At 37.7% G+C, this 17,304-nt stretch overlaps 2 protein-coding genes across 2 annotated transcripts; one reads left to right on the forward strand and one right to left on the reverse strand.

The window, feature by feature from the left end:
- The first annotated feature begins 2,222 nt into the window (after positions 1-2,222).
- On the forward strand, positions 2,223-4,380 carry LOC107223668 (zinc finger protein 511). The gene is made up of 3 exons (XM_015663421.2): positions 2,223-2,858; positions 2,989-3,190; positions 3,286-4,380. The coding sequence occupies exons 1-3, from the start codon at positions 2,719-2,721 to the stop codon at positions 3,733-3,735; spliced, it is 792 nt and encodes a 263-aa protein (XP_015518907.1). The 5' UTR covers positions 2,223-2,718; the 3' UTR covers positions 3,736-4,380.
- LOC107223667 (protein giant-like) lies at positions 4,375-6,040 on the reverse strand. Its single transcript, XM_015663420.2, has one exon. It carries the CDS (start codon positions 6,038-6,040, stop codon positions 5,048-5,050), a length of 993 nt encoding a protein of 330 aa, XP_015518906.2. The 3' UTR covers positions 4,375-5,047.
- Positions 6,041-17,304: the final 11,264 nt, after the last annotated feature.

The raw sequence follows: 17,304 nt of genomic DNA on the forward strand, positions 1-17,304 counted from the left end.
CGGAAAGATTTTATTTTACGATTACGATTACGAGGGAAATATTTCACTTTACGGCTGCAACTCTTGATCCGTTGCTTGCTGCGAATTCGGACTGCACGGAATCAATTCCTCTCGCAAAATTACGTCGATATGGTGGATCGAAGAATTGATTCCAGCATCATCCAAAATCGTCAAAATTTCTATAAAAAGTCCAAAGGGGTTAGCCTTACTTTGTTGAGCAAATATTTTTAGTCTCTAATTCTCTATGCAGCGAATGGAAGGTCGGGAAATGAATTAGTATCAAAGGGAAAATTTAGTTTAAATTGATATCAATGAATTATTTTTAACGTTCAAGAAAACACTGTTCGATCGACTTGCTGTTAACTGAATTAAATAGGTTCAATTTCTTTGCAAATTTTGGACTTTAGTTTTTTGTCTTTCTTTACCCGTTCCCAAAATCACCTATTTGCACATCTGAACTCCTGGAAGCTAAGTGTCCAGAGATTTAAATATTTTTTAAATTGTACTAGTTTGGTCGAGGTTTGAGTAATATTTAGAGTGCAGGTTTCTGATGTTTCTCAGATTTTTCGCATAGTTCTGCAAACAAAAACACTTTTCCGACATATTGGTGTTAACAGCTAACGTTAATAATTTTTCTCAAAGATGAGCAATCAATGATTGGACACAGAAAGTTCCAAGCTTTCGGAAGATTTTACAATCAATTATTTAATTTTTCTTGACATCTGTATCTTTTCACACGCTTTTCACTTGACAATAATAAAAATCTATCACGCACACTTGTAACACTGAAGAACACTAAGGCTAAATATTCCAAAGAAGACCTTTTCGTACAATAAGGATGATTATGATTTGTGAAAAAGTGATCTGAATGTTCAATTACAAATATGTGCGAAAAATTTCCCGGGTTACCTTCTCGATATACCACATCCGATTACCGTTTTTGGTACTCCTTTTATTGCAGGTAGCTAGAAACCACATATCTCTTTGAACAGCCTCCTCTACTGTTTCAACTCCACCTTTCGGGCATATAACAACATAGTCAATTCTGATTACTTGAAATTAAATGAATGTGCAACAGTGCAAGGTGTAAATACACTCCCTTCAAATTCCTTCGATGCGGAATAGCATATTATTACTATGTATTTCGGCAAAGTAGTAGCGATTTAATAGTTAAAGTGAATGTACTATTATCTCGCGCTTGTTGCAGATTCATGTCAATCGCTATTTCGAGTCGTCCTCATAGATTTAAAACGCATTCTTGCAGTGATTAATTAATTCGCGGATCTCACGTTAATGATCCAGTATCTATCGCTATCTCTCTAAACACTATGAGTATCTTTCACGAAAGGATAAAAATTGACTTTACGGATAATGTTGCGTCGGAAACATGATTTAATGAATTGACAGACAATTCCCCTTGAAAATCAGTTACCGAAAAACATTCGTTGATTTTTCAATAATGTCGTTTATGTAATTCTGAACATTTCAAAATTTGCATTGTGAGAACAACATTTATCCCGTATTCTTTAACACTTTGAAGAACCATGAATTGACAATAGTCAATATTTAGCATTTACAATCGAGAAGAAAAATATGTTTCGACAAGTACGTCAATATTATGCATAAGGTGAAATAATTATTTTTTAGCTAGTTGACGTCACATTTCCAAAACTTTGTATTGCTGCAACACAATGTTAACAGCTTATCAAAATTTAAAGTAAATCTATAAGACTTTTATTCTTCATTCCAGTTAATTTGCAACGAGCCTCATGATAGATTCATTTTCATTATTCATTTTTATATTTATTCAAGCACTTGCGTAATTTTTCGCAATTAAAACCCAATTACCGCTTCCAAAATTTGGAAAAAACCGAGAAAATAGGATCGACCTTCTACATATCTTCAACGTGCATATAGCAAAGAGAAAAGTATTTCAGAATTTTTCGTATATTTTCAATACTTAGGATATTGAATTTTTTCAATTCATAATTTTAAAAGTGGTCAACAAATAAAAAAAACAATATCTTCATAGGCACATTCCTGAAACGATTGCAACTAAAAATGAAGTAGTTCAAAGTTTAAAAAAATATTTGCAGCTTAATTTAAAGTTGACTTTGTCAAAAACTTTGATCAAATAAATTGAGCATCTTAGAGATGCTACTGCATGTCGCCTAAAAAAGATTCCATCTATTCAGATAAATTTAAACGACACACGTTCATGTATTTGACTGACATATATTTTCCCGTTGTATAATTTCGGCGTACATGTTATATTTCTTTTGCGAGATTTTCTCAACATTTCAATTTCACAATGACGACGGTATGTTGCCAACGTTTGCACGCGATAGTTATTGGGTATGAAGAACTTCTTTTACCGGCGTGTAGTAACGAACTTGGTTGCACGAGGCTTGCGTACACGCGAAGCTACCTTAGAAAGTATATGCTTTAAGGATTAAAGGGACTGAAGGAAATGGATACCGGCTAGTGCTACCACTGACGAATTTAATATTTTGACCTTGATTCGATTCATCGTAGGTTACGGTTATATAGTTCAGCAGCAATTAGCTAAGGATCCAAGGGCATATAATCTAAAATAATTGTGAACAAATGTGAGGTTATGTACGGTTTTATTATTGTTATTGGCACTTGCCGGTCTACAAAGTACAAAGTAACTATATCTAAGCTATCCAAACGCCACGGAAGTCGATTGATTTAACCATGGAAACTTTTTTGACGCAAATTGGAATCGGGCAGAGAGCACCTCATGATAAGTTCTTCGAAAACACTTATAAAACGTGTAAAATTTTCGTTAGAAAAGGTGTTACAATTATCGACGACGAGGAATTGTGCCACGAAGCGTAAGTTTAAAATTTTATAACGATGACTTATTATTTGTTATTGTAATATGGTTTGGTAGATTCCTTACATCTATGATTTTTCACCTTTGTTCACCCCTTGGTTCATTCGATGATACAGATTTAATTTCAGTGTAAAAGAATTCACGTGCAATGTACCTGGGTGCACAGCTACGTTCCAGACGCTTGTTGATTTCGAGGTGCATTATAACGCATCGCATAGATACATTTGCTTGGAGTGCAAAAAGTGTAGACCGAGTGCCAGGCTTTTGGATATACACATAGAAGAAACACATGACAGTTTTTTCAGAGTTTTGGCTGATCGGCAACCGATGGTAGGCTACCTGTAACTAAGTGCCCCTTAAATTTGATAGTGAGATGATTATTATGATGCATTTTGAGAGTTGTAAGTACATAATTATTATTTCAGTATCAATGTTACGTATCCGAGTGCGAAATGAAGTTCAAAACTCTGGCGGATAGACGAGAACACTGTACAACAGTGCACAAATATCCCAAACACTTTCGTTTTGACGAAGGAAATTGGCGGAAGGGCAGAGGGGATTCTGAGGATCAAATGGAAGTTGATAAAGAACCGCGATCCACCAAGTTGCAGAAAAACATTCCTCGTTTAAATAAGAATCAAAAGTGTAGAACATTTCGTCCCAGTGATAAAGAAATATCGTCTAAAAATGTTCCCATAATAGGGACTTTAAGTTCCATGGTAAATGTTGCGTCACCAAATAAGGCATCCTCTTTATCCTTTGTTCCTAGGCAGGTGTCGTCCTATTCAAAAGTGCTTTCAAAGCAGAGTAATTCACACAGGGATGTATTAAATAACGGATGCATGATGGAATTGGCTGATACTCTACCACAATGATTAAAATCTCCAAAACTTTATTTTTACTCTTCAAGGTGGTGCGGACAGAGAATTGTAAAGAATTCTTACCTATTGATATATTTTTCGTAAAATGAACTATCGGTTTCAACTATAGTCTATGAATCAGCAAAACTTGTCATTCGTTTTTATCGTTATCATACGATTAAATACGTAATGGAAATTTTATTGAAGGAAAATGACCGAATAAATTGTATATCTGTTCTAGTTGACAAAAAATGTTTGTATCTTTATTATAAATATAGCATATTATATATGGCAACTGTATTTATCTTTATAACAGAGAATTTTTGAACTCTTGCACAGCAATATGACTCACTTCATTCTTTTAGGCCAATTCTATAATTTATATTTACACTGTATCGATTCTTAAATTTATACTTAACAATATACTGACTATGCCAGTGACGAACTTGTGTGTCATCTGTCAATTATTATGTAGAGGCGATTATTTTTTAATTCTTACGATTTTATCGCTTTTAAGAATTTATTAACATACATTTATACTTGAAGTGTCAATTCCTACAATCAAATTTGACAATAAATTGTGAGGTGAAGCATTTTGTGAACAAATGGATACACAGTGTTGAATAAAAATATTTCGATATCGTGTACATGTTAAGCCAATTTCCATTGTATTTATTGATTACATCGAACACAAGACGCATTACTTTATAAGTTACTCTAACATGTGGTACTGAAAATTTTATTACTAGTCAGGACTGTCTGTAAATCTCTGAAGCGAGTAATTTGAAAAGACCACAGTGTCTGCAGTAACTTGTGAATAATATGCTTCTCTTACAACAATTTATGATTCTTGTAGTATAACTAGGTAAAGTTCAGGATTTGTGTAATGTTCATCGTCTTCAAGTGCACTCAAAACGGAAGTTGCCACAGAGAGCTATAGTTATGAAAACTGTGCTCGGAGTTCGGTAAGAGTATTCTATAAATATGGTACTTTAAATGCAAATTGATGACGAATTGTCAGAAATGTAATAGCGAGAGGAAAAAATTTATTACATTCGTTTGCAAAAAATGTGGTGAACATATCGTATCTACATTATTTCTATGGTTCCAAAGAGATTATTTCAGAGCGTCGTTAAGGTTCAAAAGTCTGTAGCTCAACTTTCTTTACTTTAGAGCAGAGGTGAAAACATGGGTGAACAAAAGCGATAGAAACCAATTTTACTAATTATCAAATGAATCCTGCCAGACGTCAGGCATGCCAGCATTGCCTTCTCAAATGCAGATCTCCTACATAAATCTTGGATAAAAAATATCGGTCGGATATTTTTTAACTCGAGTATACCATGCACCTGAGTTTCGCAGTTTCATTCCTAAGCGCGACCAATTCGACCTTAAGTTTAATGTTTTCCTGCTCCAGAAAGGCAGCGCGGATGGCGATTTCATCCTCCTTCGCTCTCCTAGCGTCTCTGGACCTCTTCGCAGCTTCGTTATTCTTCCTTCTTCTTTCCCAGTATGCAGCGTCCTTGTCATCCATGGTGCTGGTGGGTAGACCCGGGCTTTTGGTTGTCCTCCTCATTTTAATGTTCGTCCCCTCGTTCGTCTTTTTAACGGATTCCAGCATCCGCTTCCTGAACTCGCTATACGCCTCGTTCGCTGTCGGATCGACGGCCAGCTCTGCCTTTCTGGCGTTCAGAGTTAGCGGATCCTTCGGATACGCTTTGAATGGTCTCGCTAGTTTCTTACCTAATTCCTGCGGACTCTGAGCCGGCGTGACCGGCGCGGCGTGCGTTACGGACAAACCGTACATCTGGTTATCCAAGTGCTTCAATTCAGCGGCGCTCATTGACCGACGTCTCGAAATGTGATAACCCTGGCTTATCGCATTGTGCAAATTGGTTTGCAGGGCACTTTGCGTGCTCGCGAGAGTCACTGCTGCGTTTAGACCGAGGACCGGGTATATCGGCATCGGCAAATCGCTCGTAGTTGAGTTTATCTGGTTATATATCGGTTCATACCGAGCTTTTGTCGGCGAGTCGCCCTCCGACGGAGGTGTCACCATGTACGAGCGACCCTCCGACGGGCTTTTCCTTTCATCGTCTACGTAAATTTTAGAACTGCACTTTTCCTCCTCTGACTCGTGCACCGTATTTTGTAACGAGTGTGAGAGTGACTTCTGAGATGAGTCACGTCTACAGGATAAGTCCAACACCGGTACTTCGTAGGCTGAGTCCGATTCTGTTTTCGGTTCGTTCGTGCTCTGCGTTGCTGTGTAATCCAGCGGCTGAATACTTTCCACATCGAGGGGGATCGTTGTGTCCATTGATACGCCCGTTATGCCTGGAAGTGATGAGGAAATAATAATTTTCGTCGCAAGAGCGCGTGAAATAGCAATTTTTTGGCGAGTCTAAAGTGTCGCACGAATAGAAGGTGAGTAGGTATATTAGGGTGGGCCAAAAAAATCGACTATTTTTTTTTTTCACTTTGTACTCCGAAAACTTGGTTGTTAGAGACCTCAAAAACATTCTCTCCAAGTATGAGCTCTTAATTTTAATAGGAAGGTTCTCCGTCTCGCAGTTTTCTATTTTTTTCTCATGGTGAGGAAGAAAAATACATATTTCAGTATCTACTATTTATAAAAAAAAAATGAGTATCACATTTTCGTAGGAAATTGAATTCTCTACAAAAAAGGTCTCTTACAATTTTTTTTGTATACCTTACTGTTCAGAAGATATTCACCGTCAAATTTCAATGCACACTATTTTTAACAGTTTTTTGTTAATAATTCAAACAATTTCAATTTAATTCGTGAGTTTTGGGAAAATTTGTACAAATTTCAGTTTCTGTCGTCGAAGTAACTATTATAGAAGTTCTCTGTTTCAAAAACTTCTCGTAATTTACCATTTTTTTAGTATTTTTACAAATTTTTTTGTTCAATATTTTGAAATCCCAATCATGCTCCTAATTATTTTTATGGCGTTTTTTTAGAGAACATTTTAAAACTTTTTTCAAAAATTATACATAAAATGTTTTGCTCGAGAGGATTTTTGTTTTAAATCCTATCGCTTCGTCTGTTTGGCTTGTGCAACTAACGGCACTGTTAAAAATAGTGTGCATTGAAGTTTGACGGTGAATATCTTCTGAACAGTGAGGTATACAAAAAAATTGTAAGAGACCTTTTTTGTAGAGAATTCAATTTCCTACGAAAATATGATATACATTTTTTTTTTATAAATAGTAGATACCGAGATATGTATTTTTCTTCCTCGCCATAAGAACAAAATAGAAAACTGCGAGGCGGAGGACCTTCCTATTTAAATTAAGAGCTCATACTTGGAGAGAATGTTTTTGAGGTCTCTACCAACCAAGTTTTCGGAGTACAAAGTGAAAAAAAAAATAGTCGATTTTTTTGGCCCACCCTAAGGTATATGCCCTTTAACGCCCTATATGCGAACAAGCCACAAATCGTATTTGCTGTTCTACCTCTTGTCGAAAACGAAAATATCGTATAGGTTTGATTAGCATTAATGCTTAAAAGTCGACTTTCAAAAACAAAAAAGTCAACTCCTAAGCCCTAGTGCTCGTAAAAACTACAGTGCAATGTAACAAGCCCTTCTGCGCCACCTCCAACAACTTGACTACTTTGTAGTTTTTATTAGCACTAGTGCTTTAAAGTAGACTTTTGAAAACAAAAATGTGACGTTTAAGCACTAGTGATGAGAAAAACTACAAAGTAAAGTTGTTGACGGAAGTAGCGCAGAAATGTTAATTATATTACGTGCAGAAAACGATGTAACTAGTTTAGTAGATCTCACGTTGAAGAAAATATTTATATTTTTAATGACTTTCTTTTAGAACACATTTTTTGTCGTCGATCTGAACTTGAGAATAACATTGCCTTGATGTTGTTGAATTAAAAAAAAAATACAATTCTTAACTGCAATCTCAGTAAAAACACACTTTAAATCTGTCTTCCGTACAAGTAAGATAATATAATTTCGATCGCTCCGGACAAATTTGAAAGCCGAAAATCTCAGTTATCAAGAGTCAATTGGGCTAATTATTTCGATTTTTCTTCTTCGAATCACTATTTGAACCGTGTTTTACCGTGGCTATTTGGAAAATTGCTTTCACTATTTCACCACGTTCAACATCAAACGCCTAACTCTTCACCTTGCTATTCAAACTTTAAATTAATAATAACAGAGAATTTTTATGGTCCATACTGTCGGCCGTATGTTCAGTTACGAAAGTTGATGACATTTAGTGAAACGTGAATTCAAATCAACTGTCAGTCATCGAAGAATCAATTCTCCTAAAGCGCGGTTCGAAATAGTGTGATACGACCTACGAAATGCAGATCCTGAATAGCTCAATCATCCGGCAACGCAGTACTTGGCGCAGATAGAGTTGGCATAATTATCACTATGACTCAATCAATCCAATCTAAAGCCAATTTGAATAATTTATCAAACACTTTATCTCGACGGAACACAACTCGCGGGATTTCGTGTTTGGAAAAATTTGCACGCTGCAGTTAATACGCGCGAGTAGAGAGAAAAAAAAAACAAAATATCGTATCCTTTATCGTATCTATTATTAATTTTATTTATCAATAACCGATGCACTGAATTCCTTATACTCATTCTTACCTAACAAGAGAAATCCAAGGTTGCACAGTTATCACTGATACGTATCACAACACTGATCACCAAGTATGTTTGTCCAACACGAGAAATATCCGAATAACCGAGGACGCGAAGATTTCGCAGGAAGCGATGAAAATTTTCGATGGTCATTCGACGACCAAGGAAATCAGTTGTGACTCCAAAGGGTGTACTTTCGCTTTTATACGTCGCAACCACCCTTGCAGGGTCTGCTGGAGAGGGTGGACAGGCCCAGGAGTGGGGGAACTTTCGAGTGACCGTCGAATTGGGGTCTCAGGTGGAGGTGGTGGGAGGCTGACCCTCGGCACGCGTACGCGTAGCCTCGTTACGTCGGCTTTCGCCAAAATTCGAAATAAGGTGGTTTGTATCTAACGTCCTGGTAAATGTTGAAGGTCACATTTCACACATAGAATCAAGTTCACCAACATTTTTGAAACTTTTTATGTACAAACAAGAAAAGCTGCACAAAGTGTGTTGTTTTTTTATTTTTGAGCTCCCAGATGGTTTTGCTCTGCATAAAACAATTAACCTAGATCAAGTCTAACTCCTCGTATCACGATTAACAGGTGCCGCAATGCGTTCGAATATTTTCCATTTGAGTAATACGTGAACAATCTACTTTCTCCGATCAGATACTTATGACATATTATCCACGAAATGAATTACGTTAAAAACAGATTTACGAGTTCAACAGAGTTTAACATAGTTAACTTGACGTACAAGTAAACGATGAGCATCGTTAATTGAGGTACAAGACCTGTTTACTTGTAAACATTCCGCTCCCCCTTTTTCCGCCAAGTTATCACCATGACCCCGAAACTGAAAAGTTGAGTTTTCACTAGATCTCGTCGTTTTAAGGTTTAGAAAAACACCTCCGCTGAACGGACGCTCGCTCAGAGGTCTAGGTACGAGCTGTGTGTGCGTGTGATCAATTTTGTATCCACCGATATTGCAAAATCGATGAATGAATTTTTACGATGTTGATCTCAATCGACGGGGCTTTTTTCAATTTGGAACTGATGAAAATTCGGAACCGATCGAATTAGTAGCTTTCGAGTTATTTAAACGTCAATAGAAAAAAAACCAGATTTTACCGGAAACGCATTCAAGCGGAAAGTTTTTACAGGCTGTCTCATCAATGTCAACCGGATTTACCATTTGTTTTCTTTGCAATACGCTATAATTTTTTCATATTTTGGTGAACTTAGGCTCGCCAAGGAAATATTAAAACGTATGTTCGATATATTGCATCGATATGTGAATTTTGTATTCATCCCGTTCTACAACCAGCGGAGGAATTCGCAAATGAGACGATGTTTACTTGCAGTATGATTTTACCGTGATTCATCAAGGCGTATCAAATTTGTATTACTTTTAGCAAAAGTGATTATCGTGATGAATAATCTCAAAGTGGAAGATCGTCTATCGATTAAACTTGATCATAATATTTGAATTGCGGTCATTGTTGGATCTCGATAATACTAGTTCTCATGACGGATGAACAGAACCTAATTAAATTGCGATATTATGTTTGAATATTGAACAGACCTATATACCTATTATCGGAATACTTTTCGATGAAGCTTGATCGATCGAAACCTCAAGTACATACCAGAGTTAGCTGCGTTCAGTATCAACGCTGTGGGGACAATTTCTGCTGTGCGTAGGCATGAAAATAGGCTAAACTAAACATTGGATTATCTTTATTTTCACAAATAATGGCGCAAAGTACTCGAACTTGGAATGTCTAAGAATGGGGATGTTTTTAGAATTTAAGCACCAGCGGATTCGTGCCGTGCAACTCTTGCTGACATAAGCGAATTAGATTTAAAACGGTACACGCAAATGTAACGGCAGGACTCCGGGTAATCCTAAGGAGACGTCCCACGGTGTAAAGCCATGCACGATTTTTGAAAATCCAGTTAGTTATACGAAGGTTAATTCTGCCTGTGAAACGAGAAAGTTTCAGGCATGAAAGTCTACCAAGTATACGGGTTAAGTTGAAAATTTTGTTAATATCTTACCGAGGGTTAAGTTTAGTTGTAGGTGATCGGAAATTCAGTAAGTACAAACTCCTGCAACAGCAGCGGCCACAAGAAACCCAGTGCCGAAGCTCTTACGGCGCAAACCCTTTGGCTACTTCTGTAATATTTCAATACTTTGTCTCCCAGATTTATGGTTACAGTATTTCAGGTATTATGGAGTTCTTCGGCGCACGACTAACCGAATTTGCGTAAAGCGTCATAAATTTAGTCGAAGGGGTTAAACTCTCTGGAGTAAGAGAAATTTTCGAAATCTCTTTGTGAAATTAGGAATCCCGCTATGCTGTCACCGGATATTAATGGTTTCGACATATTCTCTGTAACCCATATGCGAGGTTCGAATCCTCACACACACACACACACGCACACAGACACACTCACACATATATATCGACAACTCGTGCGTCTACATGCTACTGCAGCGTCCACAAATTTTGACTTTCGTCGAACCCTCCAACGGCATCAATCCTTATTTATTGCTCTGTTATGATCGAAATCGATCGGTTCTTAGGTTAAAGAATAGTCGTAATGCTGCAGTTTTGTTTCCACAAAGAAGGAGAGTGAGGATGACGAACGATATGCGCAACCAACTACCTAATTACGTGGGATTTCCATTGCTCGTTAGTAACAATAATTGGCCACGCTTAGCGTAACTCATCATACCATATAAAGTTATGTCACGCCAAGTACAGAGTTTGTTTTTACGTATGTATATTTAAATGTAATCGACTTCATAAATAGCTCCTCATAGTGAAATAAACTTTGCGGATACAGAAAAAGATCGATTAATCATGCAAGACGATATTGAGGGTGTTTCGGTAAAGTGTTATTCTTACGATTCAATATTCTGGCATTTTTTGTTACAAATTTTAATGAACGTTCGCTAAAATACACAGCAGTGCTTAGAGAATTGTGTAAAATGGCTTGTTCGAGAGTCGATGAGTGATAATTTCGTGTGGTTAAATTTAAATTTTAGCTCACTGATTATACGCAGTTTTGAGTTTAGTTTGTATTCTTATTCCGAACCTACCAGGACTGCCACCCTACACATTTCTATATTCCTGCTGTTTTTTCGAAGAAAAAAAAAAGACAAGGGTACTTATTATAATCACCCCGGAAATGAAAAGTTGCGCTTTCCCTAGATTTCGACGTTTCAAAAGTTTTAAGCCCAGACCCACAATGGGCCGGCGATTGTCAAAAATAGATTCCCTGTCCTCAGTCTCCTTTTTGTGCGGATCTTCGTTTCCTCGAAAATGTTACACTCATACCGAACTTTGCAGTCTACTTCAACGTAGAAACCAGCAGTGTGCGGCGAATAAGTTCTCACTGCAGAAATTTTTATATCCAACACAAGATTTTTGAAGATCCTTTCAGTTTTTTAAATTACGGCATAGCACGGGTTGGTTTTTAAAAATCATGAGTAATACAAATTTACACTTTAAAAAAATTTGTTAAAACTTGTGGGTACTATTTTGGAGCTGGTAGAATCGCATAAAATATTTTCCAACAAAATCAGAAATAGTGAGAGCCCAACGTTGGTACAGTTGGCGTGGAATGCCCGAAGGCATTTTTTGCCTCGAAGGAGAATTATGTGAAAGAACGATGTTGTAATAGAAAAAGAAAATCTCATTACTACCTAACGAACAAACGATTTATTTAAATTGACCCAATGGCATCATTTTGATTTTTTTTGTCTCTTTTTCAGACAGAATGACTGGACTATCAATTGAAAACGGTACTGTGAAAACATTTATACACAGGTATGCCGTACGCAAATCTATAATCGCCCAATTATAAGTGACACGTATAAGCACGCACGGCAGAGTTGTGGAAAAAAAATTTCCCCGAATTATCTCTAATTCACGGACGAACTCCGTATCGATAATATGTTATTCAATTATAACATTATTCTAAAATTGTAGCGCAGTCAGGGCGGTGACAATTTTGTTTGAATAAAATTCCCTGACTTTTCCCGTAAAAAAAATCAGAATTCCCATACATTTTCCCACGAAACTTGGATAATCTTTGGTAGCTTTTATGACCAAAAGCTGCAGAAGTTGTACACCACGAATAGATAAATCTGAACCTACGAACACATAGTATTGCTTTCGTCCACGCAAATAATTAGAAATTGAACAATACCATTTCCAAAAGTTAGCTTAGCTCAATTAACGAAGCGTAGCTGAACTCTGAAAACGATTTATAAAAAAAAGCACATTTTTCCCTATGGTCCATCGTAATTCCCTGACTTTTCCCGGTATTCCCGGTTTTTTCGTTCTGTCGCCACCCCGGCAATGCATGTGCAAACATATGAGTATTATATATATATATATATATATATATATATATATAAAATACGCAGGTAGTTACGGGAAGTGCTGAAAGGAGGGAATAGTAAGTTATAAAGATATTCTTTTTATCACGTCGCTTGCCACGATCACGCCAAATTTAGTTCTCCGACCGGACTCGTGTAAAAGCTGGCTGGCTCACAGAGGTATAGAAAAACTCGGGCGTCCCCATTGAGGTCCTCATCTTTTTCCCATGTATACAGATTTCTGCTCTTTTGGCCACATAACCCACATTTCTACCCTGCGCTAGTGCGGCTGACCATAACCCGTTACACGCACTTCTACCCCTCTTCTCAGGACGAATACGAGATGAATGCACCATCAATGCGGCCGTCATTTGCATCTGCTCCAAAGCCAAGATCAGCCCTCACCTCGTCATGGCCCGATTCCAGCTAACGGTGTCCTCGCTTCGTCAGGATACATAGTAAGTTGAACAATTTTATGCTATACCTACGCACAGAAGCGTCAATTCAGTTTCGTTTCCGCTTTCGATTTTCAACCCTCGTCTCCAATTTATACCAAATGCATAAAAATGAGTTGCGGTAAAGATGGCAAAGGTGTAACGGGAATCCGACATGGATTTTGAGAAGCAGTTTTTGTTTTTTTTTCTTTGCCAACCTACCCAAGCAATTCAAGGAAAAATGGTCGTAGGTATTAATACTGACAAAATTGGCGAACGTTTACTTCGTCATTCATGTTAAAAAAAGGATAACTTTTTGCTATACGGGGGTGGGAATTGATTTGCGAATGGAAATGACAAGGAAAAATGCTTTCGTGCCAGCTGTTTTATTTAAGTAACTCTAACGAAGTATTTTCAAGGGCGTTATGACTGTTTAGAAAACTGTTGAAAGGCAAGTATACGTTACTCACATCGACGAGGAGAATCGTTTCTGTAATCTGGATATTATAATCTAAAATTAAAAATTACATTATGTTCAGAGTCGTTACCACACTGCATCATATTACTATGCATAAAGAACTCATATGATTTTTTCGAATTTTAGAAACTTGGTAAAATACCAAAACAGACAAGTACAATCGAAGTTGCAAAAATATTCGATATTTTATGAATTATTTTCACGTTCTCGTGACCTCCGTATTACATAGTTTTTGAAAATGTTGCTAGTCAATTGATGTTTCGATAAAAATTTCCAAAAAGTTTCAGCAATATTGGATTTCGATTTCGAAGTGTCTCTCGATACAACTGTTGTTACAATTTTGTTGCCAATGCGACAGGAAGTGATTCATCCGCTTAGTAAGACCTCATTATTTCGTAAAACTGACCGTATAATCCCCGTGCACAGTTTATATGCAAACGGCTTTGGTGATTATATGAGACCTAGTTCGATGTTTGTTTAATAACAGCTGTGCAGGTATAATACGGTGCGACATGCTTGTAATATTCGCAGAATTACCGTTCGGAATATTAGCTTTGTCGGCCGAAGTGAGTGTCGAATGGCTCGCGTCAATTATACCACGGTGTTTCCTGGGGTTCCTTTCTTCCTCATCCTTGCCCCCCGCCAGCCTTCGGAAAATTGACAACTTTCCATAATTTCAATGGTACAAATAAAAGTGTTTGCAAATGGTGGCTTTATGACTTACCGCCGGATAATCCCCAACCCAGTGTATCCCAAATTGTTCTGGAGGCGCTGCACCGCCGCTTTGAATACCGCTAAAATTACCCGAAGTAGAACAATCATAGCCGTCTACCTGCAGGCGATGAATTCTCTTGTTGATCTTGACGTGACAATCGCCACGTTCTTGGATTAGAGATTGCGTCATTGTTATGTCGATGATCGGAACGATTTTTTGGGAATATTTTTCAACAGGTATATCGGCTGGATGTGTAGTTATTAATTAGGGTGTCAGTCGTTACAAGCGTACGATTGTATTTAACTTTAGTCACTTATTGTTATCTAATGCTCACACGATGTGGTAACCACTTATAAACTAATAGATTGAAGATAAGGTGAATCTTGCGTTTTTGGCCCCGAGCCTCAAACTATCCGTGGCAGAATACACGTAGGCACAGAATATTTTATACGTGATATTCATGCTCATATTGTTTTGAGATATTCCTTGCGCTGTGTCTATAATTATATTTCCTGTTAACGAACCAAAATCGTGGGATTAACTGTTAAAAAAATGCAACTGACGCTGGTCTATTTATGCAGGTACCAAATGGATTTTCTACTCGTCGCGTAAAATCGATTTTCCTGATAATGCTCGTAATTACTTGAAACATCATTGATGAGGTAGGTATTACTTTTTTCAAATTAAACTTAACTACTATCAGTCGTATGACTTTAGGTTTCCTAAGGATCTGGTTTGTTCATGCGATTGCCATTCACACTTGATTCTACGCATATGATCAGAGCTGATGTAATAAAGTAGACACGGGTATTTATTCATTTGTACTAGTATAATGATTATTACCGAATGAAAGGTAATTTGATAACGAGTCCAAAGAAAGCCGGCGTCGATTGTTCTTTTTTTTCTCTGGAAAATTTTAGAAAAATAAGGCATGCGTATTTGTATTTCACATAATGACTTCGACAAAATCGACAAACAACATACGCAGTATTGTTGCCTCTTCGTTGCAAACGATCCTTTATTTACCAAAAAAGTATGTTGGGCGTTTTTTCACCAAGCACGAAATTGAGGTTAGGATCGCGTAATATCAGATTTGTTTACCAACGCGCATGCGCGCAGTGCGGAAAAGACCACTTGTAACACGCTAGCAGTTAAATAGCTATTTTCGTACCAAGGGCATAATTAAGATGTTACATCCTAGTGCGATCCGCCGCACGAGGGACGGCTAAGCCGGCACGAAGGTGTCAAGAATTACGCCCGTGGTGCGAACAATGTTTTTCGTCCCGCGTAGGCATCGTAATATATTATGTAACAAGGGAATAAAGTCGATTTTTATTCCTGTGCTTCATACGGGAGTTTACTTCCGATTCAACTCTGACCGCAATGTATAGTTGAAAATTGGAAATTTTAAATTGGGCTCATATTTCCCCCAAATGCGCATTAGGAAAAAATATGCTACTTTCCTCCCGCTTTTGAGATCAAAAAAGTTAACTTCACGGTTGAGTCGGGGATGAACGGGAATTACCGGTTCGCTTCAGGGGGTGTAAAATCCCGCTTTACGCTTACTTTGACGAAAAGTGTCTTTTCTGTACTCCGCGCATCGGCATCAGCGGATTCACTCTACCGTGAGAGAAACGGGTACTTTGTGCACGGAAAACACGTATGAAAAACCGCATAAAACATGCTTGCGTTGTATGAAAAAATTTTTGGCAAAGTTTTTCATATTTTTCCATCATCAACGACCTAAAGTGGGTTTCAAAAAGCTGAATTTTCACTCGCACTACCAACGTGGTGTGATTTGTCAGAGAATTAAATTTTTCAGCGTGTCATTAAAATTATACATGACTATTACATGTATTATAGTTTCTCAGAAACATCAAATTTGACTCATTATTTATTGAGTAACCGAAAGAAAACAGAGTAATACGAGTGACCAAAAATCTCCGGCTCACTTTGGTAAATGCAACTATCCGTCAAGGTTATCGTTTTGAATAATGGTTAGAGGGTATTGAATACGTGACAAAGCTCACGTGAAACATACTCGACCATTGAAGCAGATAAGCCGTATAGGTTCTGAACCTATTCGTATAATAATTATGCCTGAGGCATAATGGGTCTAACATATGGGCGCGACTCATTGTCAGAAGCATCGCAAGGAGAAGTGAGCCAACATCTTGTCGTGTCGGACAAATTATGTGAATATCGAGGCTCGTCGAACTTTTGCACAAATTGATGGGCTGTAAGATGCGGTAGAGAGCAGAGTTTGTTACAAGTAAACGAAACCAGCTTAAAGAAGTATATCGCTCGTCGTTAGACAACGTCTCGTAATATTTTGGATTCCGATATGGTTCGGAACGACCGCTTAAGCGTCTATTTTTACGATATTCCTGCATAACGTGAAGCCGGAGGCCCGGTGTAAGTGGAAGGAATATCCTTGGGCGGTCGGAAAGTAACAACGGATGACAGAAAGATGGAGCTATTTCGTTTTCAAATGTCCATATGGACAGAGAGACGCCTTTTTTGAGTGTAGAGGATGCCCGTAGCGTAGAAAAAAGTCCGGACATATTTAGAGCTTTGCGGATATACACATTAGGACGCCTTAGTGGGCAGTCCAGGGTAATTATTTTCAAATACATCTTCCGCGGACCACCGAGCAAGTTTTGACAACAGACTTTTCAAATTTGCATACTTCCGGTCGTACGCACGCCCTTTATACCCTCACATTTTTCTAGTTCGCACGGGGAGAGAAATCCTTTTGCCATTCGGACGTTTCTAGTTTTCTCCAAATCGTCAACCCGCTTCTCACCCGATGTATTATTCACAATGCTATTTCGATACATTGGCACATTGTACCGTTACGGGATTCACATTTTTGCAAACTCTAAAACACCCTCTGCAAACTTTCAATCGGTGTGTAGGATCCGATATTCAGGACAA

The sequence above is a fragment of the Neodiprion lecontei genome, chromosome 4 (assembly GCF_021901455.1).
Source record: "Neodiprion lecontei isolate iyNeoLeco1 chromosome 4, iyNeoLeco1.1, whole genome shotgun sequence".
NCBI lineage: Eukaryota > Metazoa > Arthropoda > Insecta > Hymenoptera > Diprionidae > Neodiprion > Neodiprion lecontei.